The 26,335-nt window shown below is 48.1% G+C and overlaps 9 protein-coding genes across 9 annotated transcripts in view; 2 read left to right on the top strand and 7 right to left on the bottom strand.

Moving 5' to 3' along the window:
- Nucleotides 1–929: 929 nt before the first annotated feature.
- Nucleotides 930–1,181, top strand: H257_05151 (hypothetical protein; the record flags this gene model as incomplete). Its single annotated transcript, XM_009829914.1, has 2 exons — nucleotides 930–953; nucleotides 1,035–1,181. The coding sequence occupies 2 exons, from the start codon at nucleotides 930–932 to the stop codon at nucleotides 1,179–1,181; spliced, it is 171 nt and encodes a 56-aa protein (XP_009828216.1).
- Nucleotides 1,182–4,639: 3,458 nt separating this feature from the next.
- On the bottom strand, nucleotides 4,640–5,005 carry H257_05150 (hypothetical protein; the record flags this gene model as incomplete). Its single annotated transcript, XM_009829913.1, has 1 exon — nucleotides 4,640–5,005. One exon carries the CDS (start codon nucleotides 5,003–5,005, stop codon nucleotides 4,640–4,642), a length of 366 nt encoding a protein of 121 aa, XP_009828215.1.
- A 14-nt stretch (nucleotides 5,006–5,019) lies between these two features.
- Nucleotides 5,020–5,615, bottom strand: H257_05149 (hypothetical protein; the record flags this gene model as incomplete). Its single annotated transcript, XM_009829912.1, has 4 exons — nucleotides 5,020–5,226; nucleotides 5,269–5,431; nucleotides 5,477–5,528; nucleotides 5,594–5,615. The coding sequence occupies 4 exons, from the start codon at nucleotides 5,613–5,615 to the stop codon at nucleotides 5,020–5,022; spliced, it is 444 nt and encodes a 147-aa protein (XP_009828214.1).
- Nucleotides 5,616–6,497: 882 nt separating this feature from the next.
- On the bottom strand, nucleotides 6,498–7,688 carry H257_05148 (hypothetical protein; the record flags this gene model as incomplete). The annotated part of the gene is made up of 1 exon (XM_009829911.1): nucleotides 6,498–7,688. The coding sequence occupies one exon, from the start codon at nucleotides 7,686–7,688 to the stop codon at nucleotides 6,498–6,500; it is 1,191 nt and encodes a 396-aa protein (XP_009828213.1).
- A 3,086-nt stretch (nucleotides 7,689–10,774) lies between these two features.
- Nucleotides 10,775–11,488, top strand: H257_05147 (hypothetical protein; the record flags this gene model as incomplete). Its single annotated transcript, XM_009829910.1, has 1 exon — nucleotides 10,775–11,488. The coding sequence occupies one exon, from the start codon at nucleotides 10,775–10,777 to the stop codon at nucleotides 11,486–11,488; it is 714 nt and encodes a 237-aa protein (XP_009828212.1).
- A 670-nt stretch (nucleotides 11,489–12,158) lies between these two features.
- Nucleotides 12,159–12,659, bottom strand: H257_05146 (hypothetical protein; the record flags this gene model as incomplete). Its single annotated transcript, XM_009829909.1, has 2 exons — nucleotides 12,159–12,294; nucleotides 12,370–12,659. The coding sequence occupies 2 exons, from the start codon at nucleotides 12,657–12,659 to the stop codon at nucleotides 12,159–12,161; spliced, it is 426 nt and encodes a 141-aa protein (XP_009828211.1).
- A 3,314-nt stretch (nucleotides 12,660–15,973) lies between these two features.
- H257_05145 (hypothetical protein) lies at nucleotides 15,974–17,229 on the bottom strand. Its single transcript, XM_009829908.1, has one exon. The coding sequence runs from the start codon at nucleotides 16,886–16,888 to the stop codon at nucleotides 16,568–16,570; it is 321 nt and encodes a 106-aa protein (XP_009828210.1). The 5' UTR covers nucleotides 16,889–17,229; the 3' UTR covers nucleotides 15,974–16,567.
- A 7,354-nt stretch (nucleotides 17,230–24,583) lies between these two features.
- H257_05144 (hypothetical protein) lies at nucleotides 24,584–25,883 on the bottom strand (the record flags this gene model as incomplete). Its single annotated transcript, XM_009829907.1, has 3 exons — nucleotides 24,584–24,669; nucleotides 25,430–25,493; nucleotides 25,587–25,883. The coding sequence occupies 3 exons, from the start codon at nucleotides 25,881–25,883 to the stop codon at nucleotides 24,584–24,586; spliced, it is 447 nt and encodes a 148-aa protein (XP_009828209.1).
- Nucleotides 25,884–26,020: 137 nt separating this feature from the next.
- H257_05143 (hypothetical protein) overlaps nucleotides 26,021–26,335 on the bottom strand; it is a gene marked incomplete at both ends in the record, with an annotated part of 864 nt that continues 549 nt past the window's right edge. The window contains one exon of the mRNA XM_009829906.1: nucleotides 26,021–26,156. Coding sequence (XP_009828208.1) covers nucleotides 26,021–26,156 — 136 coding nt within the window. The remainder of the gene's footprint in view (nucleotides 26,157–26,335) is intronic.

The following is a 26,335-nucleotide window of genomic DNA, read 5'->3' as shown; positions in this document are numbered from 1 at the left end:
GCACTTCTTTCGTGAAGTACTGTACATGCATGCTGTGGTTGCTCACGTTGAGCGCAAAATTCACCGCACCCTTCCGACTTAGCTTGCCATCGTATTCGACGGTTGGTCATTTGGTTCCACACACTACGTTGCAATTTTTGCGTCGTTTCCCTCCGACGATCCCATTGACTATTCGATATTGTTATTGGCATTTGCGCCAATCAACGACGAGGATTCGCTAAGTGCCGCTGCCCACCTGGAATTTACCAACTTTGTTTTGGAGTTGTATGGTCGTACTTGGGATAACGTTGTCGCACTTATTGGAGACAATTACCCCACAAATGCTGCCTTTCCGTTTGGCTGAAGTTCCGCTCATTGGTTGTGCTTCCCACCGATTCAACCTTTTTGTGCTGGACGTCCTGCGACAACACGAGGGGGTTATTCAGAAAGTTAACTCCCTCATGCGGAAGTTGAAAACATTTTGCCTGCTGCCCGTCTCCGCCGCCTTACTCTTTTGGCTGCAAAACGTTGAACAGTAACGCGTTGGACATCGACTCACAGCATGCTCAAACGCTACACTGAAATCAAGTCATTTTTGGGTGATCTGGGTGATGCGGAAATTGATTTACTTCGATTGAGTCCTATTGAGGAGCGAGCCGTTGACACACTGCTTGCTGTGCTGGGGGATTTGACCTCGATCACTTTGGCGTTACAAGATGAAGAATGCATGCTCTCCGATTACAGTACGTCGTATTTTTGATACGGTTGTCGAGGATTATCCAGATGCTGTTCGGCGTTTGGGTGAAACCGCTGACATCGTGCAATATCCTACATTCGAATCTGGAGTCGTGAAGATTTTGAGTGGGCATGCCGACACTTTGACCGAAGAGGAGGTCAGTGCTGTTGAGCGATTGGCTGTTCCGGTGGCCAATCAAACTGCCGCAACTGAGATGGCTCAGCCGCCGATGTCGTTGGTACAGCGTGCGTTGAAGAAGCGTCTCCCATGGTAGGTACATTGACTGTCGCTTTTGTGTACAACCTCCAATATGTGCTAGCGATTCTTCTCGGCGACCAAGCTGGCGATTGGCGATCGTCGTTGCTCCATGACGCCAAAGAACGTTGAGGAGCAAATGTTTTTGCGTGCCAATTCGCATCTTTGGGGAATGGCAGACGTCCATGAGTGTATCCGCGCCTTCGAGTAGGTAGTTAACTCCAATGACACCAGTCTTGACATCGTGTTGTATGGTTCGATGAATAATTTGAATAAGTTATTCGCCTAGGCAGTAGGAGCAAAATGAATAATTCTTTGCGCTGCTTGCTAGGAATGAATACATTGACACGACTGCACCTCGAGAATAGATTACTCCTTCGCATGATTCCGAGAAATCGATTGAAATTCTATTTTGGTCAGCTCTGCTTTTCAGACCAGCTAAATCTGAAATCTTTAAACTTCCAACTTCAGATAACGTAAACAACCAATTTATGGTCAGTCAACCAATTTTTGGTGCTCTGCTATAAGCCAATCAACGCCCACAAAAGTTTGGCGGCACACCTGCTTAAATTAATACACACTGACCTTTCGTCATTGTTTTGGCGGCAATGACATGCGTCGACCGCGATTACGATACACGCCTGAAGAACTGGCTGATGCTGTGCAGAAGGTCCTAGGAGGCGCCAATGGCAAGCATGTGTCGTTGTACACGAAGATCCCCTACAACACACTCATGAGGATTGTGCGCCAAACCAAGGCAGGCACTAACAAGGCACCTCAACGTCGTGGTCCCAAGCCAGTCCTACCAGCGGAATGCGAAAGCGATTGGTGCAGTGGATTGTTGCGATGCAGCAAGACGGACATCCGCCGGACCGCGATGACATTCCCGTCAAGGCAAACAAGTTGGCACGCGAGTTCGATCCATTACAGTCCCTGACGGACGGTTGGTACACGCGATTTAGACAGCGCCACCCAGAGTTGACAGAGCGCTCCGCGCAAGTCATCTCACATTCTCGAAACTTTGTCGACATGGACGGAGTCAATCGTTTGTTCGAATCCATGAAGACCGTCGTTGCTGATCATGCTCTGACTCCCGATCACATTTTTAAGATGGACGAGACGGCATTTTCGTCTCGAAAAAAGTCCAAAAAGGTAATTGCACTCAAAGGATCGCAAAATGTGTGGGCCAAGACGGTAGCTCCAAACTTTCATTTGACGATTGTTGCTTGTGTGAGTGCCTCAGGTTCAATTTTTCCTCCTCTTTTTCTTTTTCCTGGTGAAACCATTGATAATGCTTTGGGTAATGAGTGCACAATTCCAAATGCGACTGTATCTACTGAATGAGGATATTTTTTACGAGTGGTTGAAGCATTTATCCAGCACTATCACTGTTTGCCTTCTAATGCGACACATCTTTTTCAACCTTTGGATGTTGCCGTCTATGGGCCATACAAAACAGCGATTCGCAAGGCAATGTCGAAGAGATGATCAATGACAGTACAAATCATGCCATTAAATCATCTAAACAAGCTGGTATATGTAGATTCCGGTGCCATGTACACGATCTCCAAGACGGTTGCGTCGAGGGCGTGGACTAGCCACATCGTTCCGACGAACGTCATCAGCGGATTTTGAACAACTGGCTTGTGACCGCTGTTGCATGACCAAATGGTCAAGCGATACAGCCTTATCAAGGACTGCGGGGTGCCACGTTCATACCTCCATGCAGACTGGATTGTGCGCCGCCAAGTCATTAGGGCCGTGATTTTGTTTCTGCCTGCACGTGAAAAAAAACAAGGGGGTCATCCCGCAAGACAGCGGACGTAGGGGGAGACTTCTTACCTTGGCTCTGCTGCACAAGACGGACGCCACAAAAAGGAGCGCTTTGAGGCAGCCCAACGCAAGAAAGCCCTCAAGGCCAAGCGGAAGAACAAACGCGGTGGTATCGTGCTGTCGCCGCTGGCATTGAAGTGGGCCAGCATTGCGGCGAAGTTGGGAATGGCGCCTCTGTCAAATGGAATGGTCATGAGTTCCGAGGCTACTGAAGTGTCGTGTAATGCAAATACACCATACGTTAAACTTGTGTTCAGTAATGTTTGAGGTAAACCAGTGACCCTATATAAAAATTTCCGTGAATTACTGGTTTCCCGTTGTATTACCAAAAAGATGGTCGTAACATTAGTAATCTTGTCGTCGAAAAAATATCCAAGTCCAAAAATAAATGCCAACCCCACTGCCTGAAGGAGGATAAAAATTCATTGTCAATTGTAAAAAAAGAAATTTGACATTATTTTGTACGACGTGAGTTTGCTGGCAAAACACTGAAAACGAATTTTAGCCTGGGTCGCCCCGTCCAAAAATAACTTTGGACTTCTGAGACACAAGCATACATTTACCCCATTGCCCTGGCCTTGATCCCCGTATGGAGCTCTTTATAACCGCGTTGGTGTCCCGGTGGAGCCAGGGCGTAGGACTCGCGTAGTGCTCAGCTTGGGGCGCCCCCGTCCCTTGCGGAAGGTAACGACGAACTCATTGCCACATGCCAGCCAATTCAAAACTGAGCTTCGCTCTTTAAAACTAAGAACCATCCGTTAGGACGTATGACAAAAACAACCCTACAATTATGATGCAAGCATACAAACTTCAAATACAAACATGGCTAACCGTCACCGATCCAAAGAACTGCAGAATTACATTACCTGATGAAATTTAATACAATACTGCTGACATATTATACCCTAAACCTAAAATATATATGCACACATGCATACAAATACTAGTATAAGCACCAACAATTGGTTGCCAGTTCTAGATCAAAGTAGCATAGAAAACTGTGTTTAACAATGCTACCTTCCCTATGAAACATGCGGAATCTGTTTCCAGGCGACAGACTTGCATCTCCGCTTCTCAAACACGCTTTTGGAGTCCAAATCCGATGCTTGGGAGCAGAGATATAGGCCATGGAAGCAAGGCTGTAAGAAAAAGTGACGATGAGCATCTCCACCGCATCCCCAAATATTTTCCCCATAACCCAGAACTTCGATTGTACCGTTACTTCAGGTTGCGGTACGGATATTTTGGGGATTATCCGGGTGATTCTGTCCCCATTTGCCTCCGATATCCCAATAATTTGCACTTTTTGGGATGTCCGAGGCAAATGGGGACAAAATCACCCGGATAAGTCCCCAAATTCTGCGTAGTATCCGTAACTACGATATACAACTGTAGTACCGATTTTTAGGGATGGCGAGTTGGTATGCGGTGGAGATGCTCTTGGTTGCTTACGTTATCGATATAATCGAACGAAGTACAAAGTATGTAAACTACTCACATTTCGCACTTGCTAAAAGTCTCTATTGTGAGGTACACTACATGTGAATTGTTCTAACGCAAGGCAAAGGTAAGGTAGTGCATCGATTTTCTGAACCACATCTAATTCCTGAACCATTTCAATATCTACCAATTAGATCGCCCATTTTGGTGATCATGGTTTTTGATTGGATATGATATTATTCGAGGTAGTATTGATTTACATTTCACCGTGATGAAAACCACGCTATTTTTTTACACCATGACAAATAAATTTCATCGCCTCTGGCCATCCATTGAACGATGGTGGCCACGTACGAGCAGATCCATGAAGCCATTCGACGGGTTGAGGCAGGCGAGTCAAAAGCAGCAGTCGTGTGCAGCTCTCCTGTGACCAAGACCACACTGTTTCACTACATCAAAATGATGAAAACGACCGGGACGGTCGAACGACAAAAGCGTGGTCCGAAACAACTCCTCCCCCCGGGCATCGAAGAGGACATCGTCGAATGAATCGCCGCCATGCAGCGACGTGGATGGCCGGTTGATCGAGCTGCCGTCATTTACAAGGCGTGCCAGGTCCTTTCGCTTCACGCCGGTATCCCATGAACGTTTCGCGCGGATGTTATCAAAAGTATTGTACGCGCAATCCGCGCATATCCGAACGGCTGGCGCAACGTCTGTCAAAAAGTCGCAACAAGGTCGACAAAGAAGGTATAATAACATACTTTAATTCGTTGTTAAAAGCCTATGTTGGGTTCCACTGTACGGCGCGGGAGGTATACAACGACGACGAGACAAGCTTCAAGACCAAGACACAGTCCAAACGCGTCGTTGCTATTCGCGGGTCCCGCAGCGTGTGGATCGAGGAGAACGCAGAGGCTTATCACCTGACAATCGTGATGACTGCGGCTGCGGATGGCACGCTTGTCCCACCGGCGTTCATCCTACCAGGTGTTACATGCGAGACGAGTGTGTTGGATGAATGCCCTGTAGACGGCGCCCTCATGACCACGGCACCAAAGGCGTTCATGAACTCCACCATTTTCAACACGTGGCTTATTGCCTTTGGCGAATGGAAACTCGAAGCTCGTGGTGGACATCCAGCCGTAATGGTGCTCGATAGCTGTTCCTCGCACCATTGCGTGGAATCTGAGTGGATTTGTGAAACGTATGGGATTTTGTTGGTGTTCTTACCTCCCAATGCTACTCATTTGCTGCAGCCGTTGGATGTTGCAATCTTTCGTTCCTACAAGCGAGACATCAAGAATGGCGTGACAACGTACCTTCGCGCGTTCAACGCCGTTTCACTACCTCGCGTTAAAGCCATTTCCATCGCTGGTGAAGCATTCAACAAGCTTCGGTCGCGTAATGATCTTCTAGCCAACGAACGACGTGAGCTGTCCGGGATTGTTCAGAATGGGTTTTGTACCTGTGGAACGTTGCCGCTGTCGTTGCCGATGATGCTCAACGCTTGGCGCTTCAGACGTCCAACAGCGTCGACAAGGACTTTGGTGCTGCAATGTGGATTAGAACTCAAGTCGCCGCTCGCGAAGATGCTCTGACCGTACCGGCGAGGCACACCGGCAAGGAAAGAAAGCGTGTGTCAACGGGCGACGAGTGGTTCTCGATGGCAGGCTTGCATGCCGCTGCCTCCATTCCTAACAAGCGCAAAAAAGCTTCCATTGCAAACAGACGTAAAAAGTTCGTGTGAATTTTTAATGACTCAATTCATTAAATTTTGATGAAATTTAATGTAGTACTCTTCTTCAACCTCAAAAATATAGACAGTTCAAATCCGATGTATTCTAATGCCAAAATATAGTCCAATCAATACTTAATTCAAGATACTTACAATGGTTCGGGAAATAGATTCTGCTGAAAAGTCGTTTCAGCATGTCCCACCGTATTTCTATTGCATACAAATCACAAATATCGGTAAATTGAGCATCTCTCAACGTTAAAATATGACCCGTGAATAATATTTTCGCATCATACATCCAGAATCACTTGATTCGAATTAATGGCTGAGCAATGACCCTCCGAAGAATGGATGAAAATCAGACCGGAAATGGTTCCGAAAATCGATGCACTACCTTATGTGTCAAAAACGAAATGTCCTATACTTTTTTCTACCACTGTGCAGTGTTTACTCCGTACTGTAACGGGCCTTACTTGTGTTAAATACAGTACTCCTGGTTGCACTATCTCTCGCGTGTTATTGCTTGAGGGGGTACTGGTCCAAAGTGCCAATGGTATACCCGAGCATCTGCAGCTCGGCCACCACGTCTCGAAAGATAGACGCTTTCGCCTCGTCCGCAAAAAAGTAGTCGTGGGTCAGCAGCACAACGTGGTCCTCCCTTGGCCCAGCCTTCCCCTTGTTGTCGAAATGGTTGACAATGTCTTGGGCGACTTTGCACTTTTCCTTTTGCGCGTCGTACGTTGCCTTGGCATCCAATTGCCACTCGGCGTCCCACCCCAAGACAAACCACGGCTTGGTGTCGGGTTTGCACTCGAGCTTCCCCCCAAAGAGTTTGTCCGCCGTGAGCAAACGAGCGTCTCGATCGGTGACTTCCTTGAACAGCCCGGTCTCGGACGACTCACCGGGAAGTCGCCACGCGTTCGTACACGGCAACCGCGCGTATGACCACAACGTCGACACCGCCCGCTTGTGCGCCGCTCTGTCCGCGTCCGTCTCCCACAGCGTTTCGTTGGCCAGCGCCTCTTCGATGCGCAACGCGCCGCGGACCATGTCAGACCACGTATCGTTGCCGCATTTGGCGTACTTGTCCTCGACCTTGGTCACCAAGGGCATGGTCACGTAGTTACAAATTCCCGCGTTGGCGTCGTAAAAGTGCGAGTCCGAGTGCGCCGCGATCATGTGACCGGCTTTGATTGTCCACACGAGCAACTGCAAAGACGTATCGTACGCGGTGGAGTAGCACTGCAAGGTGAAAATCGTCCCTCCTTGGCCGCAAAAGTTGTACCCACTCTCGATGAACGTCACGTACGCCGCCTTCTTGTTCTTGCGGTTGTTGAGTTGGTCCATTGCGTTGAGCAGGTTCAACCGGCCCGACGGTGACGGTCCGTCGTCCACGGTCATGTACACAACTTCCTTGGCCGACTTGGCCTTGCGGATGCCACATGTCGGTGCCGTCGGGATCGGAAACTTGGCTGGCTGGCCCACGAACTTGGGGAAACTGAACTTGACCTTGGAAGGTGGTGCCATCGTGTCATTCAACAACGGGATGTCCACGGCAACCGTCGTGACGGGAACGTCTGGGACAGACGGCCATCGCCGATCCGAGTCGCTGCTGCTTTCACTATCGGGCAGTCCATTTTCCTTATGGGAAGACGGCCCGAAGACAAATAATGCCGCGACGCTCCATGCGACAAGGAAGCCAAACATACTGTAGGTGGGGTATACTTCGAAGTAGTAAGTATGTCGTGAAAATGATTATGAAAATGGTTAGGATGGACGGACCCCTCGTGGCGAATTTGCTTCGAGCTTTCGGGTACATTGTCATCCAGCATCCATCCATTGGTAACGAACGTGACATGTAACTTGGTTTACGCGCAAAGTTAACGATCAGGTCTTACAGTTTAAGAGGATAATCCTAGATGCATAACAAGCCAAATCATCGTCAACCTTTCCAGGAGGTTGAGGACAATCACAACCCTCCTGTACGTATAGCAAGCACTACCTTAGTGCAGGCGCTATTTTGAAGCAGACTATCGGTATACTATTAGTACTCTAAAATGTGGTTCTAATGAGAAATGTGTTAAAAATGATAATCCAAAACTCAATTAACCATGCATATGGTGCACGTCATCTATAAACTACCACCTTTTCACAAAATTTTCTAACTTCTATTTCATATTCATTACTCAAAATTGCAGCAAATAGAGACGTATAATCGACAGATCTCAATGTGGTGAAGAAATTCTACGTCTCAGATTCAAATTTTGTGATGAATTGGTCCAGAAATAGATATTTAACCTATCGGTATTTTACATGGGCGCTTGGATATTTGGCCATAGGGGTGGCCGCTCAAATGTATCTTGATTTTTGTATATGACTCTTATCCGTATTTAATATCCGGAGGCAGTTGGGACCTTTAACCTCCCACTCCAGTGATAAAACGCATGAAATCGGTATTTAACGTATCTGGATTTTGGGTTTAACTACATTAATTGCACGTTAAATGATAAAACCTCCACTCTTCAATTTGGCCAGTTGGAAGTTTTTAGATGAAGTGCACCATAGTTTTCAGACATTTTGTGTTTGTAATGCTAACGTTAGTTTGAGTTTGGTGTGTGCGTATTCAAAACTCTCCTATCTGCGGTAACGTAAGCTTTACTGTAGTTGGAGAGATGAGGGAAATACTGGATTAATACATCGTACTCCTTTGTTCCAGTTCAGAAACATGCATAACGCACTAAACAAAACTAACTGTCGTACTGTGTGAGGGGTTGAGCATATGTACGATATCTAAGCTATCGATTCCCACTACCGGTAATTTCAGCGAAATCGGAGCAGTATTGAGCGAGTGGCGAAGTTTTGAAAAGTCACTGGTCCGGTCGTGTAATTTTAAGTTTGGATATCTCGGCAACCATGTACAATAAAAAAATCCCAAAATATCTACATATTCGTACAGTCTGGAACAAAACTATAGCCGCACCCCGATATTTTCAAGTTGACACTTTTGTTTTTATCCATTACAGATGCCGCTAGTATCATTCGACGCATATTAAAAAATGATTACAATCTACACTTAGCGTTAGTATGGATGAGCTATAGTTTTACAAAAAATTAAAAAAAAATGTATTATAGTTGGTGCAAAACTATAGTCGCACTTACAATATGTGCACTAATAGTCGATTGTGGCACTCCTTTTCAAGATGACTTGAGCCATGCGATTTGGTATGCTGTCCACGAGGGTCCTGCAATAGGCGAGAGTGATGCGGTTCCACTCAAACTCAATTTTGCACCTTCAAATCTTCGACATTGTCGAACTGGCGTCCATTTCCGTGAACGGCGCGAGCCAAAACACTCAAGACTCAAGACATTTTCGATTGGGTTCAAATCGGGGCTCAGAGCGGGCCAACCCATCGTACGAACATCTGCAGCTTGTAGAAAGGCCATGGTGTGTCTTGAAACGTGTATGGACGCGTTGTCTTGTTGGAACACGACGAATTTTCCAACGTTCTTTGCTCGGACGGTCGCCAGAAATGGCAACAGGTAAGTCGCCAATATCTCACAGTACTTGATGGAGTTTTCTTTGCCTTGTAGGAAGGCTAGTTCACTCTTTCCATGGTTGGAAAACACCCCCCCACAATATTACACTTCGGCCACCACCGACGCTCTTGGAGTACATTTCTTGGGGGGCTCGACAGTCATGCCAGTAGCTTTGAAAGCCATCGGGACCATCGAAGTTACACTTTTTTTCGTCCGAAAAGATCGTTACGAGCCAACGACCATATTTATTAAGGTACTTAGCTGCGAAATTGGATCGTGCTTTTTGTGGTCGGGAGTGAGCCGTGGTCATGATTTTCTTTTCCGATACTTTGCAAACTTGGCGCTGCGAAAGATACGTATGATTGTGGTGTGGCTTGGTTGTGGATCCAACGTGACAGCAATCTTCCGCATGGTTTGCTGCTTGTGGATTGAAAGTCGGAATATGCGCCGGATGTCGCGCCGCTAAAAAAGTAGGCGACTCCCTGGCCGTTTCGTTGATTTGGTTTGAAGTTGCTGCTTCCAAAGGTTCCTTATGGCCTTTTCGCTCCTCTGCAAAGACTGGGCAATCCACCGGTTGAACTTTCCAAGTGACTTGTAGGCTTGGGCCTGGCCCACCTCTTGTGGGGTCAGTTTGGTTCCCCTGGACATGGGTTGTTAGCGAATGGGTGGTTGAAACATATGCATGTCATCGGCGGTTTGTCAGCGTCATTTTAACCTATTTTACGGCTAAAACAGAGCATTATTACATGAAATATGGTAGCAAAACGCAAGTGCGGTTATAGTTTTGCACCAAGTAAAATACACGTTTTATCATTTTTTGTAAATACCATTGCTCGTCCATAGTAATGCTAACTGTAGATTGTATTCAATTTTTAATATGCGTTGAATCATACTAGCGGCTTCTGTAATAATATCGGGGACTTCAGAAACTGTCACAAACTTTATTTGTGACAGTGAAATCATCCGGAATTATAATTCAATTGTGTCACAAATTTTGTGGAGGCGAAAAATACGTCTCAACAAATTTGTGCCGACAATGTCGTATTTTACCCGGATAACGTTGGCGGAAATATGGAATGGTGGCTGAGCTGCAAAAAATTACGCTCTTGATGTGGTGGTGGATGCACATGGATGACGACGACGATATCGACACCTCCCTCGCGGATACAATGAGGTTATTTCGAGCACAGCTCACAATAAAAGAGAGACACTATCTTACATGTGAATCTCTCACGTCTCCTCTCCACAGCGCATGGATGGCGATATACACAGCCCGGATCCCAAGCGCATACATCGCCACCGTCTCAATCGCACCCAACGACTTCGACGACGGCTTGCGCGAGTTCTCCAAGCACTACCAGATCAAATCCGGCTTTGGAAAAGCAGGGAGACCACCCAAGCTGCCCTTTAAACACCAAGCGTTAGCCCTGGTGCTGCACTTCTACACCGCTACATGTGAACCCAAGACCCTCTGCGAAGTGTTTGGCATACCTCCGTCCACTCTGTCCGCTACATTGGCGAAGGCGGAATTAGCGATTGCAAAAGCACTGCGCTCCCTCCGTGATGCTCAAGTCCGATACCCAAGCAAGCAACTCCAATGCGAATGGGCCATCAAAGTCCGTGCCAGAGAGAGCCTTGTGCGTGGTGTGTGGGTCTTTTTAGATGGCAAGAACTACAAAGTGCGCAAGCCCTCATCGGCTGATCTGCAGAATGCGATGTACATTGGCTGGCTGCACTGCACCTTCGTTACTGGGACCCTGTTCTTCGGTGTCGACGGGACAATTGTTTGGTGTCACCACAACTTCGTCGGAAGTTGGAATGATGGTGACACAAGCCTTCGTTTACAGTTGAAGCTGCGTTACCGAAGGTTTACTGAGGATGGCCACGGTGTTGTGGCGGATTTGGCGTTCCCGGTCAGCGATGGTTTGATCTGCAAAATTCGCACACCGCTGAAGGACGGAGACCTCTAGCGAGCATCACCGGCATGTCGCAACGGTTTGTTGCGTATGAGCAACGCCATCACTGCTCTGCGACAAGCCGCAGAATGGGGTATGGGCGCTGTGGAGCAAGTTTATCCACAACTTTTATTGCCACTGCAGTACAACCCTGAGCAGCTACAAATGCGCTTGCACAACATCTTCAAGTTGTACAATTTCCGTGTGCGACGCACTGGCATTAGTCAAATTCGTAACACAATGAATTAGGCATACATATCCTAAATTGATTTTCAGATTGAGATAATATTTATCGAAAATCCTAAATGGAGCATATGTCCTAGGTGTGATAAATATTTTGTATACTTATGTTAAGTCCGTATTCCTGATTAGGTTTCAACTAGGCATTTCAAGAAATCTGAACAATCAATCATGTTCGATTAGGAGGTGGGCCCAAAGTAATATGCACGATTTGCACAAGTTGGGTCTATTATAAAGAATTGTGCAAAAAAAATCAACAATAAAAAAGAAAAGTACTCTAAATAGGATAAAACCTACTTTTAAAGCACAGCTACTTCTCAAGGAATTTGGACATCATGGCCACCATGATTTGGTCCATCTTAGCTTGACGCGCTTCGCGTTGGATGTCCATTGCTACTTGTCGCTCCAGACGTTTAGCTTCTCGCTCATCACGTTCAGCAGCAAGTTACATGTGATACCGGCGGTACTCTAGCTCCATCGCTTGTTGTCGCTCTTGCATGGCTGCTAGAACTTCAAACGTGTGTTGTCGCGCGTCACACTGCTCAAACACCAAACGACGCTTGATGGCTTCGTTTTCCGCACTATCAGCCAGGATTTCGTCAATTCAACGACGGCGTTGGGTCGTTTGGCGCATGGTTTGCTCGCTGTTCACTAACTGACCGATCGTCGCAAGTTCTGTAGGGTCCAAGACAGTCCGTGGCGTTGCAAAAAGAGTGAAAGGTGAAAGTACCGGTGTCGGGGCTGATGGAGGGTCGGAGCTGCTGTCGCTGTCGTTGTTGACATTGTTTTCATTGTCCTCGTTTTCGTCACCAGATCCCATATCGAGAACGGACATCCGAGCCTCCATGGCACGGTTGATTCGTTTGGCACGTTTTACGTCCTCTGGACAGTCGGGGTCGCCGGTTGATTTCTTGGAGTTGCGGAGGGACTTAAACTTACGACGCATACTCTCCGTGTCGCGTACAACCCAGCGGCGAATTATAATCCGCCTACACAGCATCCCATTGGTTTGATCCAAGAGGTAGGTCCGCGAATTATAATCCGCCTGCACAGCATCCCATTGGTTTGATCCAAGAGGTAGGTGGGATTCGATGCAGTCCAACATCGACATCACATCTGGATTGCTCCATCCCTTCCCACGTCCTTTCCCTTTCGGCGCCGTGTTGAAATTCAAATGCCAGAATTGTGTCGTCCATCAATCTCGTCGCAAATTCTAACCAATAGAGGCTCCCGAAAAAGTGAAAACTGTGATAATTTCTAAGCACAGGTAAGACAGCATGTCCAATAATAATCGACTTGTGTACGGATAATTTTAAGTTAGAAGCGGCTCAAATATACTTTGTGACAGTTTCTGAAGTCCCCGAATGGACAAAAACACAGGTGAAAAATTTGGGGTGCGGCTATAGTTTTGTTCCATACTGTATGTCATGAAAATTACTTCGAAGTACATCGGATTTGGGTTATTTTTGAGGTTCTGAGAATTCTACCACAATTTTTATCCGGAACGCGGGAAGAAAGTAATATATGGTGCACGTCATTTTCTTCATTACATTGAGATCTGTCGATTCAACATCTCAATTTGCTGAAATTTTGAGTAATGAATATGAAATAGAAGTCAGAAATTTTTGTGAAAAATTGGTAGTTTATAATTTTACGTCTCAGATTCAAATTTGGAGTCCAGAAATAGATAATTTAACCTAGCGGTATTTTACATGGGCGCTTGGATATTTGGCCTAAGGGGTGGCGGCTGAGATATATCTTGATTTTTGTATGTGACTATTATCCGTATATAATATCCGGAGGCACTTGGGACCTTTAACCTCCCACTGCAGTGATAAAACGCATGAAATCGCTATTTAACGTATTTTGTTTTTGGGTTTAACTACTACTGTAGTACATTAATTGACTTGTTTGTGGAATTCGTAAGGTGGCTGGCCTTACTTCTGATTATTAACTAATCAGAGTGCATCATGGCTTCTTTGCCGCATTATTGGTCACAGGCGATCATTTTTATCGACTTCAAAAATGCAGAAGTACCGTTCCCAGCGACTCAAACAACTCGTGCCACCATCAGCTTAATGCTCATGTCAGCAGTTCATCGCACTCTCGAGCACGCTCACTAACATTTTTCCTTAGTGCTTATTGAAGTCGACATCGAATGACGAATAGTCGATGCGAATTTCTCGTTAGGAAGGACCAGCAGCATCACTACTACTTCATGCTTTCGGTGGACTGGGACCAACCCCCAAGTTCCTTCCAAGTCAAAATGAGGAAGTGATGGGTAAAAATACCGTCAGTAAGAATCATATTATCGGGGCATAGTCACCAAAAGTTTGACCAAATCAAGTCGTTTGCCCGCGACGTTACAGGGTTTCGGGATCAACGAGTAAATTGCTGTAAACAACCTATTTACAGTACCAGTAGTTGACGAGCTTGGCCCATATGATTACTTGGTGTATGCCAAGATGCAAAACTAGTAAGACGACCAAGGACGGGGGCATGTGCGACGGCACCCGAGCCCAGCACTTCCACCAGAGCGCCCACTACGCCAAGAACAACCACTACCTATGCTGCGACAAGACGAGGACCAAGTCATACTGCATGACCATCGCCCAGGCTCAAGCGCGCGGATAGGAGCAAGGGATCACATTCTATCGGTAGTACTGTAGTCCAATAGCTGCAGCCTACAGCTAAGCAAAGAGAATAGAACGATCCTATTGGCCAGTTATTTTCACTTTTCTATGATATAATTGGACAGAAATTTGGTAAGGCAGCCTGCCTTACGAATTCATCAAAAAGATGCGTTTAGAGGAATTTAAAGTATTCCATACAAAGATGAAGCTTCATTCAATAAAATTTGAACTATTTCAGATCGATTTATGGAATTCGTAAGGCAGCTCACCTTGCGAGCATACTAAAACCTACTGTTTCACCTTACGAATTCTGTATTATGTACGTTAAATAATAAATCTGCACTCTTCGATTTAGCCAGTTGGAAGTTTAGATGACGTGCACCATAGCAGTATTATTGTCTCATGTGCTGAACAGAACTCGGGCCAAATTTTCAAAGGCTTAATCAATACTCCGGAGTACTCTACTCATCAGAACTCGATCATTTGTTCATGTTTTCATGCCGAGCTACAACAGTAGTATCGTTATGCTGCTGATGGTTTGCTGATCTACACCGACGAATGAACGCCTTGGTACATATTGAGTGCAGGCTCATTGTTGCGTACTGTAGCCACGTACCGTAGTTGATTTGTTAAGTGGGAACTTTTAGTTCCTCCATTATCGGAATGTGCAGGGGCAGACTAGAATTACCTGTTATACTTAATAAATATTATGTATGGCAGAACTTGTTAGATCAACGAATAATTAATTCCCTCATACCATGATGTCCATTTTTACAGCCTAGTTCCTTTTACACCATAGCCAATGAGTGAGTATGAGCACAAAACAATACTTATAATCGGGGTTAACTGTAAGTACATCTAGTGAATAAGATTGCTCATCACTGAGATGTAACTTAACCGCCCGAGAGGTTAACCCGGGAATAACGTTAGAATTGTGCTTCGTATGTACTGGTTTATTTGAAAGAGTAACACTACCGTTTCTATCAGGGAATTACTCGGTAACTAGCTGACGAAATGACCTGTGAAAATTTTTGAAACATTTAAATTGGGACCGAACTTGAACGTTTCAGTAGAATTCCATTTATATAACATGAAGTTTGTATGCATTAAATATCCCTGTAAGAAGTGTTTCACTGCTAAACAGAATGCCATATATTTAGTGGAATTGAGCCTATGTATCCAATTTGACTTCTAAATTGAATTACCTTTGTAATACTATATTTTCCATTTATTTTTAATATAAAAAAAAGTGGTAATCCATCAATTGACATGTCGCAGAAGTTCCCACTTATACTTTGTTAACAAATCAACTACGGTACACTCTTGCGAGTTTTTTCCCAGTTCACTGTAACATGACATCGTGTCAACCATTTCGACAGTGTAGATGTCTCAAAATCCGCGCCAAGTATTATCCGGATTGTATACTACTAGTAGTCAAGTATTATCCGGATATTAATACTATTAATACTAATACGTAGTACTAGTACTTACAGTAGTAGTATTCTTGGTACTGTATCAGACTACTCAGATTCTTCTACTTCGAAGTATTTTTCAATACTATGCGGACGTTGGTACTGTAGTCATTGACGTGGAACGATCGTTTCCAGAGGTATTTTTAGGATTCTACCACGTTTTGGTTAGAGCATGGTCGGCCAGTCTGCAGATGACACTTCGTACGCCCGAACGTATCGTTGCACAAGCGACGGTGGCCAAAACCGTCGGGTTTGTTTACACGCGACTTGTCGCAGCAGCCTTTCATCCCTCTGTTTCACCTGCCGCCTCTCCCTTTCCAGTCATTCCGTGGCACACTGAACCTTCACCCCCGCTGCCCTCGCTCCCCCCAGACCTCAGGCGGTCGGCGTCGACCATCTACGTCCACGATGTCGTTGTCCAAGCCACGCAACAAGTTCTACAATGGCGACGGAACCGTGTTTACGACGCCCTGGCAGGAGGAGGGGATAGTGGCTTGGAGCTGCCGACTTTCCGTACATCAAATCGTGCTCAAGAGAGCCTCGATGCCGAAGCTTCTAGCCAGGAAAGGTCGAAACCTGTAGGTATGGTCGCAGACCACGTCCCCCTACGAAAACCAGAAGCCCCCCGTCGAGGTGGTGGCCCCACTTCGACTTCACGGTACCAACCGGTCACCTTCGTCGCATCTGCACTTCCAGTAGCTTACGCGTGACCTAGACGCAGCCAAAAACGGTCTCCACGGGAGACGAGTTTAAGCTCGGCGGTGTCCCTTTTCGAGTCGTCCGATATATCCAGCGACAACTTCGACTTCATCTCCCACACGCCCAACATCATCACCGAATTGGCCATCTTCCCCGTGGCTGTCCAGGATTTGACAAAGTCTGCTACAAGTCTGTCCACGCCTAGAAGGACGAAACCCAAGCATCACATTCTGCCTCCAGTAGTGGTAGACACGCCTCCCCACGCAGCGCTGGCCCAACGCACCAAAGTGACGGCAGAAGTGTACCTCCCAGGTTCGTCCTCCGACGCCCTCGTGGTAGTGAAGCCCCACCACTATCATCCCCAGCATCATCACCCCCTGGAGCCCCTCGTCTTCAAAGGGGGCAAGTACAAACCGTACATCCAGTACAACACGTCAGTAGTTTTGTCACCAAAAACGTCGCCTCGAATCAAGAAACTCGAACTGCTGTATGGCCAAGTCCCCAAGCGACCAGCCGACCTTGTCTCTCATCCTACGCCCTCCAAAGCATCGGCAGCTAGTCAAGTGAGCGGGTTCTGTCGCCAGTGCCTCCTGGTGGGAGACATATGCAAACTGGCAAACTGCCGCGAACACAACTACTTTCCCCCGCTCAAGCGCCCCCCGCACCCACCACAACACACTGGACCTAAATAATACTACCGATAGTACAAAACTACTGCTCAAGGAGGAAGTTCTGTGAACACTTTCCACCCAGCGTAAAGCCAGCTTTTTCCAGCAATTTCCTCGCTGCAACAGTAGTACTGTTGTTACGTAATCATTTACGCCTCCTGGCATACAAAACCCAAGTTATTTCTGGCGTATAGTCAAATCAAGTGAAATTTCAAAACAACTCATTTCAGCTACGGGTTAAGTGTATCGCAGTGGTTAGCGCTTGCTAACCACTGGTGATGCAGCTTAACCCCGGGAATAACATTGTATGTAAGCGCAATGGGTCCAGGGGTTCCGGGGTTACAGGGGCTCCTGGTAAAACTGAATACTACTACGTAGTAGTACATAACAACAGAACAGTCAGTACTCAGGGATCGTCAACAATATATTGACGTATCAATAATTGACATTATACACGATTTACGAAACAAACACGAAACAAAATACACCAGACTACTAGCAATCACGAAACGTTTTTGCTTCGTAAATCACTTGTATCCAATTCCTGCTATCTTGAAATGTGTATGTCGTTGCTTGTATCTTAGATATATGGTGATTTACGAAACAATCACGAAACATGCATACTATTAGTAGTACTACGTAATTTACTGTGGTGTGTTCTTTCCCGCACTGCGCCAACACAAACAACCAAATGGGGGAGCACCGCCTCCCGTGAACCACGCACTTGATTGTTATGTCCGTTGCACAGCAAAACTAGGAGTGAGCTTCTGTAGAAGTGGCAGGTGGTCCCAGAGGGCCACTGATTGGCTAACCATGGTGACCATTCCCAACCGACACTTCCACTAGCTCCTAATACTACTACTAGTACTACTAGAGTGTATCTAACGCGTCGGTTCACAAGATTGGCGCCAAGGGACCCCATCGAGAGCCCTGTCTGTCATGGCGGGGCATGACGGACAGCCATCAACCACAACACACCCCCAAGCCATGTCGCCGCCCTGACACACAGGCCTTCGCCTTTTCTACTGCGCCGCCTTTGCCCGCTTCATCGCCTTAGCCATTGTCTCATAGTCTTCGGCGTCCTTCTTGGTTGCCACATACGTTTTGAGTACCGCTGGGCATTCGCGAATTAACGTCTTGAGCGGCTCCCATGATGACTCGATGTCCTCGAAGCCTTGCCAAAACACTTCCAACATGAAGTCACTCACATCCGGGACAATCTTATGTCCCGCGATGGATTTGACCTTCAATACAATGCCTTGTTCGGAGACATGTTCAAGGATTTCTTCGGTGACTTCAAATCTCGCTTTCGCAGACATCTTCACGCGTGACGTATGAGCTTCTCGTTCTTCATGTGTCACCAGATGTTCTAACATCACGGAGAATTCGCCCACTGACTTGACGCGGTATTGACCGACCCAGGTGACGAGTAGCTTGGGATGATAGTGCTCGTCCACCTTTGACCATAACACATAATCGCCTTCGGTCACGTTGCATGCTTCGAAGTCTTCTGTGGCTATCACCGCCTTGTTCGTCCGTAGCTCGTTGCGATTCAGCACTTCTTTGTGCATCGCATGCAAACTTCTTCGTAGTTCGTCGAGGTTCTTTTGGATGTCCTTGTGTTGCCACTTGACTTCACAGAGATCCTTGTTCACGCCCACCACAACGACGTCCAAAGGGGTCGCTGGGTTAAGGGCCGTGAAAAGCTCCATGGGGGACTTGTTGGCCAATGACACTGCAGGGGTCTGGTTGAGATTGGACTGCACCACCGGGAGGAGGTAGTCCCATTCCTTCTCGTCCAACTGGTAGTCCCGTAGCATCACGCGTATGACTTGGAGAATATCGCGATTCATACGTTCCACTGTGCCGTTCCGCCATGGACAATAGGCCAGTGTGAGGTCGTGGTGCACCTTGAACTTGTGTGCCAACACCTTCATCGCCACGTTCTTGAAATGGGTGCCTTGGTCACTGACCCAGACTCGTGGCATCCCAAATCGCTTCGCCCAGTCCACCAGTGCATCCACACACACTTGACTCGTGGGGCCGTCATAGGCCACCAGCTCGCAGTAGTGTGTAAGGTCGTCCTTCAACACCAGTACATACTTGGCGCCACTGTATGCTTCGCCCATGATTAGGTAGTCGAAGTGAATTCCTTCGTTGCGTTCCTTTGCGTGCCATCTGGGTGCATACGGTCTGTGGACCACCCTTCCCCCTTTCACATGAGGGCACAGTAAGCATCCGCGGAGGAATTCCCTCGCTCGATCGGCGAGGTGGTCGAGGTAGAATAGGCGCCTGATCGAGGCCACCAGTGCCGCGTGACCACGGTGTCCCATGCTGCCACAGTGGGCAACCACCATGATCCGTTGGATCAGGTCGTCCGCCGCACTTGGTATCCATAGGCGGCCATCCACGTTCCATAGTTCACCGTCATTGGTCGTCCTGGGCGGTCGGTCACGCGCATGTTGTTCTTGCGCTTGACGGATGTCATCTACACTCGGCCACACAAAGTCGTCTAAAGCCTAAAGGCCGCAGCTTCTGTTGTGGTCGAGTTGTTGTCTTAGGTTTTGCCGGGCGCCGTTTCTTCGTCCACTTGTGGCCGCGCCGGACGAGTACTCGTTTTGCCACCAGACGTGGAGTCGGTTGGCCCCATCGACTCATCATGTCCGCCCATAGGTTATGGACACCGTCGATGTGGATAATGTCATAGCGGTAGCCGCCAATAATGGCAGCCCACCGCATGAGTTTCCCTCGGGTGTGTGCTTTCCACTCTTCGCCAGGGGCAAACACATGGATCAGGTTCTTGTGGTCGCAGTACATGCGAAATCCAGTAGGTCGCATCAGCAGGTGGTTGAGCTTCTCGCATGCTCGTGCAATCGGGTACGCTTCTTTCTCAATTACTGACCACGACTTCTGCGCGCCCGCAAACATTCCCGACTGGCATAGTAGTAGCTCATGGTGTTGTTCTTGGATCACCATCGCTTCGTTAAATGCCACCACTTGCGTAACCACAATGGACCATCCATAGTCGCTGGCGTCCGTAAACAGGCACATCGTTGCAACATCACGAGGGTGAGATAGTTCAACCGACGCCCATAACGTGGACTTCACTGCATCGAACGCTTTCTTTTCGCCGTCGGTTAGTTCCAAGTGAACACCAGACGCGATGCGTTTCTTCTTGCCCTTACCCTCGAGGGCCTTTGTCAAGCACTGCTGGAGTGGGTCCACCGTCTGTGCATACTCGGTCATGGAGTCCCGCAACCAGTTGACTTCTCACACAAATTGTTGCAAGTCGCCCGCGTTCGTAGGGTAGGGGATGGCACACAAGTGCTGGATCCGTTCCGGGTCCTGTTTCACGCCTTCGCCACTGATAATGCGTCCGCACCACTTGGCCTCGTGTGTGTACAGCTTGGTTTTGGATGGGCTCAGCTTAAACCCAAAGTGCGCCACTCGATCGAAGAAATTCTCGAGAGCCACCACATACGCCTCGACGTTCTCGGCGTATACAAAGATGTCATCGATCCAGATCAGCATGTTCTTAAACAGCATGTCTTGATAACACTCTTGTTCGTGGACTGCACATAGAGTGCGCTGTCCACATGACCCTGCATCACCCTATCAGGGGTATACACGCAGCCATTGAGCATGAACGATAACATGTCCCAACTGTCCTCGTGCAGCGGGAACTGCCAGAAGCATTTGGGCAGGTCAAAAACCCCCATAGCTTTCATCTCCCGCAGGTTCTGGAGGATGGTTGCTTGGAACGGCATTGTACCGGCCTTGGGCTTGGTCATCGAGTTAACCACCCGGTAATCGTTCGTCAAGCAGTAGTTCTTCAGCACGTCGTCGTCTGTCCACTGATCTGCTGTCTTTAGTGTCTTGCGGCCTTCGGGCTTAAGGACGGGGTTCACCGGGCTGCACCATGCGCTTTGTTGGTTGCGCTTGATGACACCCGCGTCGCAAAGTTCTTTAGCAAACAGATTGAGGAACCTCTCTTCAAGGAGGTTGTGCTTCCGACCTTTATATCGGTACGGAACACATCCATCCTTAGGGGTCACCTTCAATGGTTTCACCCTTGCTGGGGGGTCAGACCCATCGAACTTGAGCCGCCATATGTCATGCTTTGTAAGGGCACGCCACAAACCTTGCACATTTTCGATTGGAAAATGGTTATCGATGGCCTCGTTGATCAAGTCTTGGAGGGCCGCTTCCACTTCGTCCTTGGCTTCGGGCAGCTTGGCCTTACTTGCCTTGATACGGAGGGTGGAACGATGGGACTTCTCCTTTAGAGCGTCACCATCTTCCTCCAGGTCATCTCCGTCGTCCATAGCTGTAGGGTCGCCACCTGTTCCAACAGCCGATCGATGTCGATGCCAATCGCCTTGAGGGTGTCGTCGGACGCTAGGAACTCGTCGCCTTCCGCCACCACATAGCATCGCCGCTTGCCAGGGATCTTCACGGGGTCCGCTGCCGTTTGCAGCTGCAAGGCCAAGTCCACGTAATTGTTCGCTTGAAAAGGCAGGTTGTTGCATGCCATCCCGATCATCGGCTCCTTGAGCGTCACCATCACAAGGTCAGGCTGTAACGTCATCAACTCTTTCAGCATCCGCTGGGGCAGAACGTTCTGATCGGCGCCAGTATCAGGACAGTATGGCACTTCGATTACTCCGTTAAGTCGAATCCATCGCTGTTCACGGTCATCTTCGGCTATCTTGGCTTTGACCGCTCGCTTCGCCTTCAATTCCGCCTTGCGCTGCTTATACTTGAAACGTTTCACCGCATTCTTGCCCTTCCGAAGGTGATCAGCTCGCACAGAGTCTTCCTTCTTGTTTGGGCATTCACGCGCACGGTGTCCCGGTTGTTGGCAGACAAAGCATTGCGCTCCACGGTCATCTTGGCCGGGGCCATACTTAGCTCGCTTGGTAGGTTGTTCACTGTCATCGAATGTGAGCCGGGCTGCCGCCGGGGTACCATACTTGTTCGTCGACGGCCCTCCCGTCGCTCCCTGAGCACGAGGAGGTCCGTCACGTCCACGTTCCACCGGGGCCGGCTTTGTATAACCGCCTTTCGGTCATGGGGCGTTGTCATTCTGATAGTACGCTTCACGTTCGCTGTCCCTTCTCATCCCAGTCACGCCCTCGCTTTCGGTCGCCACCCCGTGATTTCATTACTAACTCCGCCTGGTACGTTCTTTCGAGTTGTTCCGCCAGGATCTTGGAGAATTCCACCAGGGTACTGGCTTGGACTGTCTTCATCTGTTCTTCAACTCGATCGCGTACATCAAACGGGGTGATGCATGATGCCACCACCTTTATGAAGGTCTTGAGCATGTTCGGGGTCTTGAGCTGTGACTTCCATCCCGTCGTATCGATGATGTTGTTCACTCGCTCCATAAAGGACACCACGCGGCTTGCCACGTCGCCAAAGGGGTCCACACGCAATTTCTTGCATTGTTCCTCCATTTCGGCCTTTGTGACGGTCCACTTGTTCGCCGGTTCCCCAATGATTTTGCATATGCGCTCGCGGAACTCGCTTTCATCCAGGTCGTCGATGTTGATGTCCCACAGGTACAGGCAAGCAGCTTCAACCATGCTGCGATCAGCGGATTCCAGCCAGGGGACAGCTGTAGCGCGCCAATCATGTCGCATTCTCTGGGCGTTAGCCTTGAGCTTCTCTTCATACCGGTCACGTTTGCGTTTCCAGGCCACCAGAGAGTCACGGTCAACAGTCGTGATGGGGGGGTACTCGATGTCTTTGAGTACCAGTGAAGGTCCACCCTGATGTGGACCACTCCCTGGAGTCCATCCTGAGTTCCCAGGTTGTGTTGTCGATTGCTGCGCAGTTGGCTGCCACACAGGTGAGTCAAAAGCAGCTGTCAGTCGACGCGCATGTTCCGCCTTGGCCTGAGCCACGTAGTCGACTTTCTTGTTCTTTGGTTTCGCTTCACGATTCCGTCGGCGTCGCTCCGCATTGGCCTTCCGACGTTCGTCTTCGTTTTCATCGTCGTAGGAACTATCTGGCGTGCCATCGGGTCGATACGGTTTCGCCGCCTTAGCACGCTTTCGCTCCGCTTTTGCCGCTTGTTGACGCTCTAGTTGTCGAACCAGATCGGTCTTCTCATCATCGTAGTTGTCCAACTCGATGTAGTCGTCTTCCAATGATTTGGGCATCGAATGTGGCGCAGATCGTTCACTTGACTTGGGTGAAAGTTGTTCTTCCTTGGTTTCATCTTCGATCGGCTGCATGGTCGAGGTCCCACTGGTTGGGACCATCGCCAGCTCCGCTGTCGGTACCTCTTCTTCTGTTTCTGCCCCTTCTTGTTCGGTCACCGTGTTCGGCCTCAAACGTTCGGAGCGTCTGCCTTTGGGCGCCGTTCGCTTGGCTTTCGGGGACGTGCTCCGGCTTCGCGTCATTGCTCTTAGTCTCGCAATTGTAGGTATCTGGAACTAAAGTTAACTTTGTGTTGTTTCCCGCACTGCGCCAACACAAACAACCAAATGGGGGAGCACCGCCTCCCGTGAACCACGCACTTGATTGTTATGTCCGTTGCACAGCAAAACTAGGAGTGAGCTTCTGTAGAAGTGGCAGGTGGTCCCAGGGGGCCACTGATTGGCTAACCATGGTGACCATTCCCAACCGACACTTCCACTAGCTCCTAATACTACTACTAGTACTACTAGAGTGTATCTAACGCGTCGGTTCACAAGATTGGCGCCAAGGGACCCCATCGAGAGCCCTGTCTGTCATGGCGGGGCATGGCTGACAGCCACCAACCACAACATGTGGACAGATATCAACACGCCCCACCATAGGCAACCACAGCACAGACGCTGCTACACGTACCTCCTCCACCAGCATAAAAGTGGTGGTACAACCAGCATAACAGCGGCGGTACGTTGGGTTTCGTTCATGGAAATACTCGATTAGCACTTCAAGATGGGCCAAGTGGTCCCGAATCGCGTGGTCGGGCTCGCCTACTTGACGTTGGCGCCGTTCTCGCTGACCAAAGCGGTGCAGCGCCAGGCGGATCTGGTGCTGCGCAAGTCCGCGACGCGAGGAAATGTACGGGAACGCTTGCCAGGACAGATGGTCGTCCTTGACACTGCGCGGACCTTCGAGACCCTGCAATATGACTGTATGCTGGACCCGATGCTGTGCATCCCGGCGGACTCCTCACACTCCGTACAATAACTAGTTACTGGAATGTCAACGTGATGCACATGTTAGACGAACCGTTTTGCTCTCGCGTTCGTTTAGTTAGAATAACGGCAGTCGCAAGGCAGTACAGTCGTTAGATGGAGAGATACTTTGCGGCATTGTTCACAAAGTCGGTGTTCAAGACTAAGGACATCACCTCTGCGTGCCCTGGGACCTCTTATGACAACAACAATATTTGACCTGTTAGAACAACAACAATTTTATTAAGTTATGGCGCCACTCGAGGTGCGCGGCATGCAGCAGTGCCTCATTTACATGGCGGTCGACGTCTTGGCAGTACAAACATCATAATTATGAAGCTACACTGTAGCTGTACAGTAGCGAAGTTCATTTAACACTATATTCGATTGGAGCTAAGTGACGTGTCCATGCGGTCACCAACATTGAAGTTGATGCAGTTGGATTAGGTGATTGTCTCGAGTCGTGCCAACACCGAACTGCTTCAGTCAATTTGCCACGCCAGTGATAGTATGAGCGAAGCGTGCCTGTGATTGCTTCTGGGTGTACCGGATTGTTGGCAGGCTGTACATGGTCTTCCACCGTAGCAACGTCGTACTCGGAGTAAGTCTCAAGCTCAGCTTGGTCTGGCACTTGCATAACTTCACCCCATGATACTCTAGTACTACTAGTATTGTGCTTTAGATGTAATTTGCCCGTTGTTTAACTGCGTTAAGCAACCAGACGTTTAAAATAATATATGCCCGATTGAAGATAAAACAACGCATGTTCTGCATTGCAGCAGAATAAAACAACCCTTACTTTAATTCAGCCGCTAACTACTACTCTGTTCCCCATTAGTTGTATCCTTCATTTCACTTGACTAAAGTATACTCACTCGATTTATTTGTCTTGAAATTTGTATTGAACTCTGACAACACATAATGGGAACTAAAATTATTTTGTATATTTTTAAATGCCGGAGGTGTCGAGTTGACTTTTGATGCTGCAGACTTTGAATAGAATTAAAGAATCCTAAGTCTAGAACGTTAAAATCTGGACTATTCGAAGGCTGGTTGGCAATTTCGATACCGCTAATTCCATGGTCATCGAGCTTTCTTGTGGTCACGCACTTGTGGGGGCTCGCATTGTCTTGCTGGATAATAAATTTGCCACTACTAGTAGTAGTACTAGGAAATTTCGACATAATAGCAGGAATAGCCTTAGTAACTACAGTATCATAGTACACCACAGCATTCACAGACAAGGGAACAGTCACCAAGGTTCCCTTGTCGCGATTGACGCTTGTTCGCTTCGCCGCCACGACCTCCACGAACGGCCACACGCCAATCTTGCCATCAAAAACGCGCCTCGTGTGCGGGTCAAAACGTGGGCGGGCAACAGCCGCCAAAAACATGACCTTAGTGATGAAGTGCTTCGACTTGACAGTTCGCGCCGCCACTTCTTCATCATCGTACACGTAATACCTTCGATTCACCTTTGTCAAATAGAACCATTTCTCATCAACATGGACATAATTGTCCATGCTGATAAAAGAAAAGTTCCATTTGGCAAGGGTCGAACGAACCCCATTGCAAAACGTAGGCAGGCTTCAACGTTCGCCAGGGTCAGAAATGGCTTGACGTAACTTGAGCGAGCCTTCAAACGCGGATTATCCCTCATTTATCGCACGATTGTTGTCTTGAGGATGCTCGACTTTTTGGCCAAAGAGCGCAAGGTTTGGCGGTCGTGGTGCGGCACTTGTCGAATGATTTTTTCGATCTCTTCCTTTGAGCGCTTTTTCTTACTGCAGAATTCCCTAAAATAGTACAACGCTTAATATTGATATCTATGAAAACGAATATATCTATAAATTGCTAGAGGTTTTACCACGTAATTTTGATGCTACGTCCGCCACGACATCGCCGTTCAGTATCGACTCCCGTCCACGATACCACACGCGCGAAACAGTGCGTGCATGACAGTTAAACTGCTTCG

The sequence above is a fragment of the Aphanomyces astaci genome, assembly GCF_000520075.1.
Source record: "Aphanomyces astaci strain APO3 unplaced genomic scaffold supercont1.9, whole genome shotgun sequence".
NCBI lineage: Eukaryota > Oomycota > Saprolegniomycetes > Saprolegniales > Verrucalvaceae > Aphanomyces > Aphanomyces astaci.
The sequence above is the reverse complement of the archived record's forward strand: the minus strand, read 5'-3'. Positions and strand labels throughout refer to the sequence as shown.

Excerpts from the sequence above, each read along its gene's own strand:
- H257_05145 (XM_009829908.1), bottom strand. The coding sequence starts at position 16,888 with ATGATGCTGGGGATGATAGTGGTGGGGCTTCACTACCACGAGGGCGTC.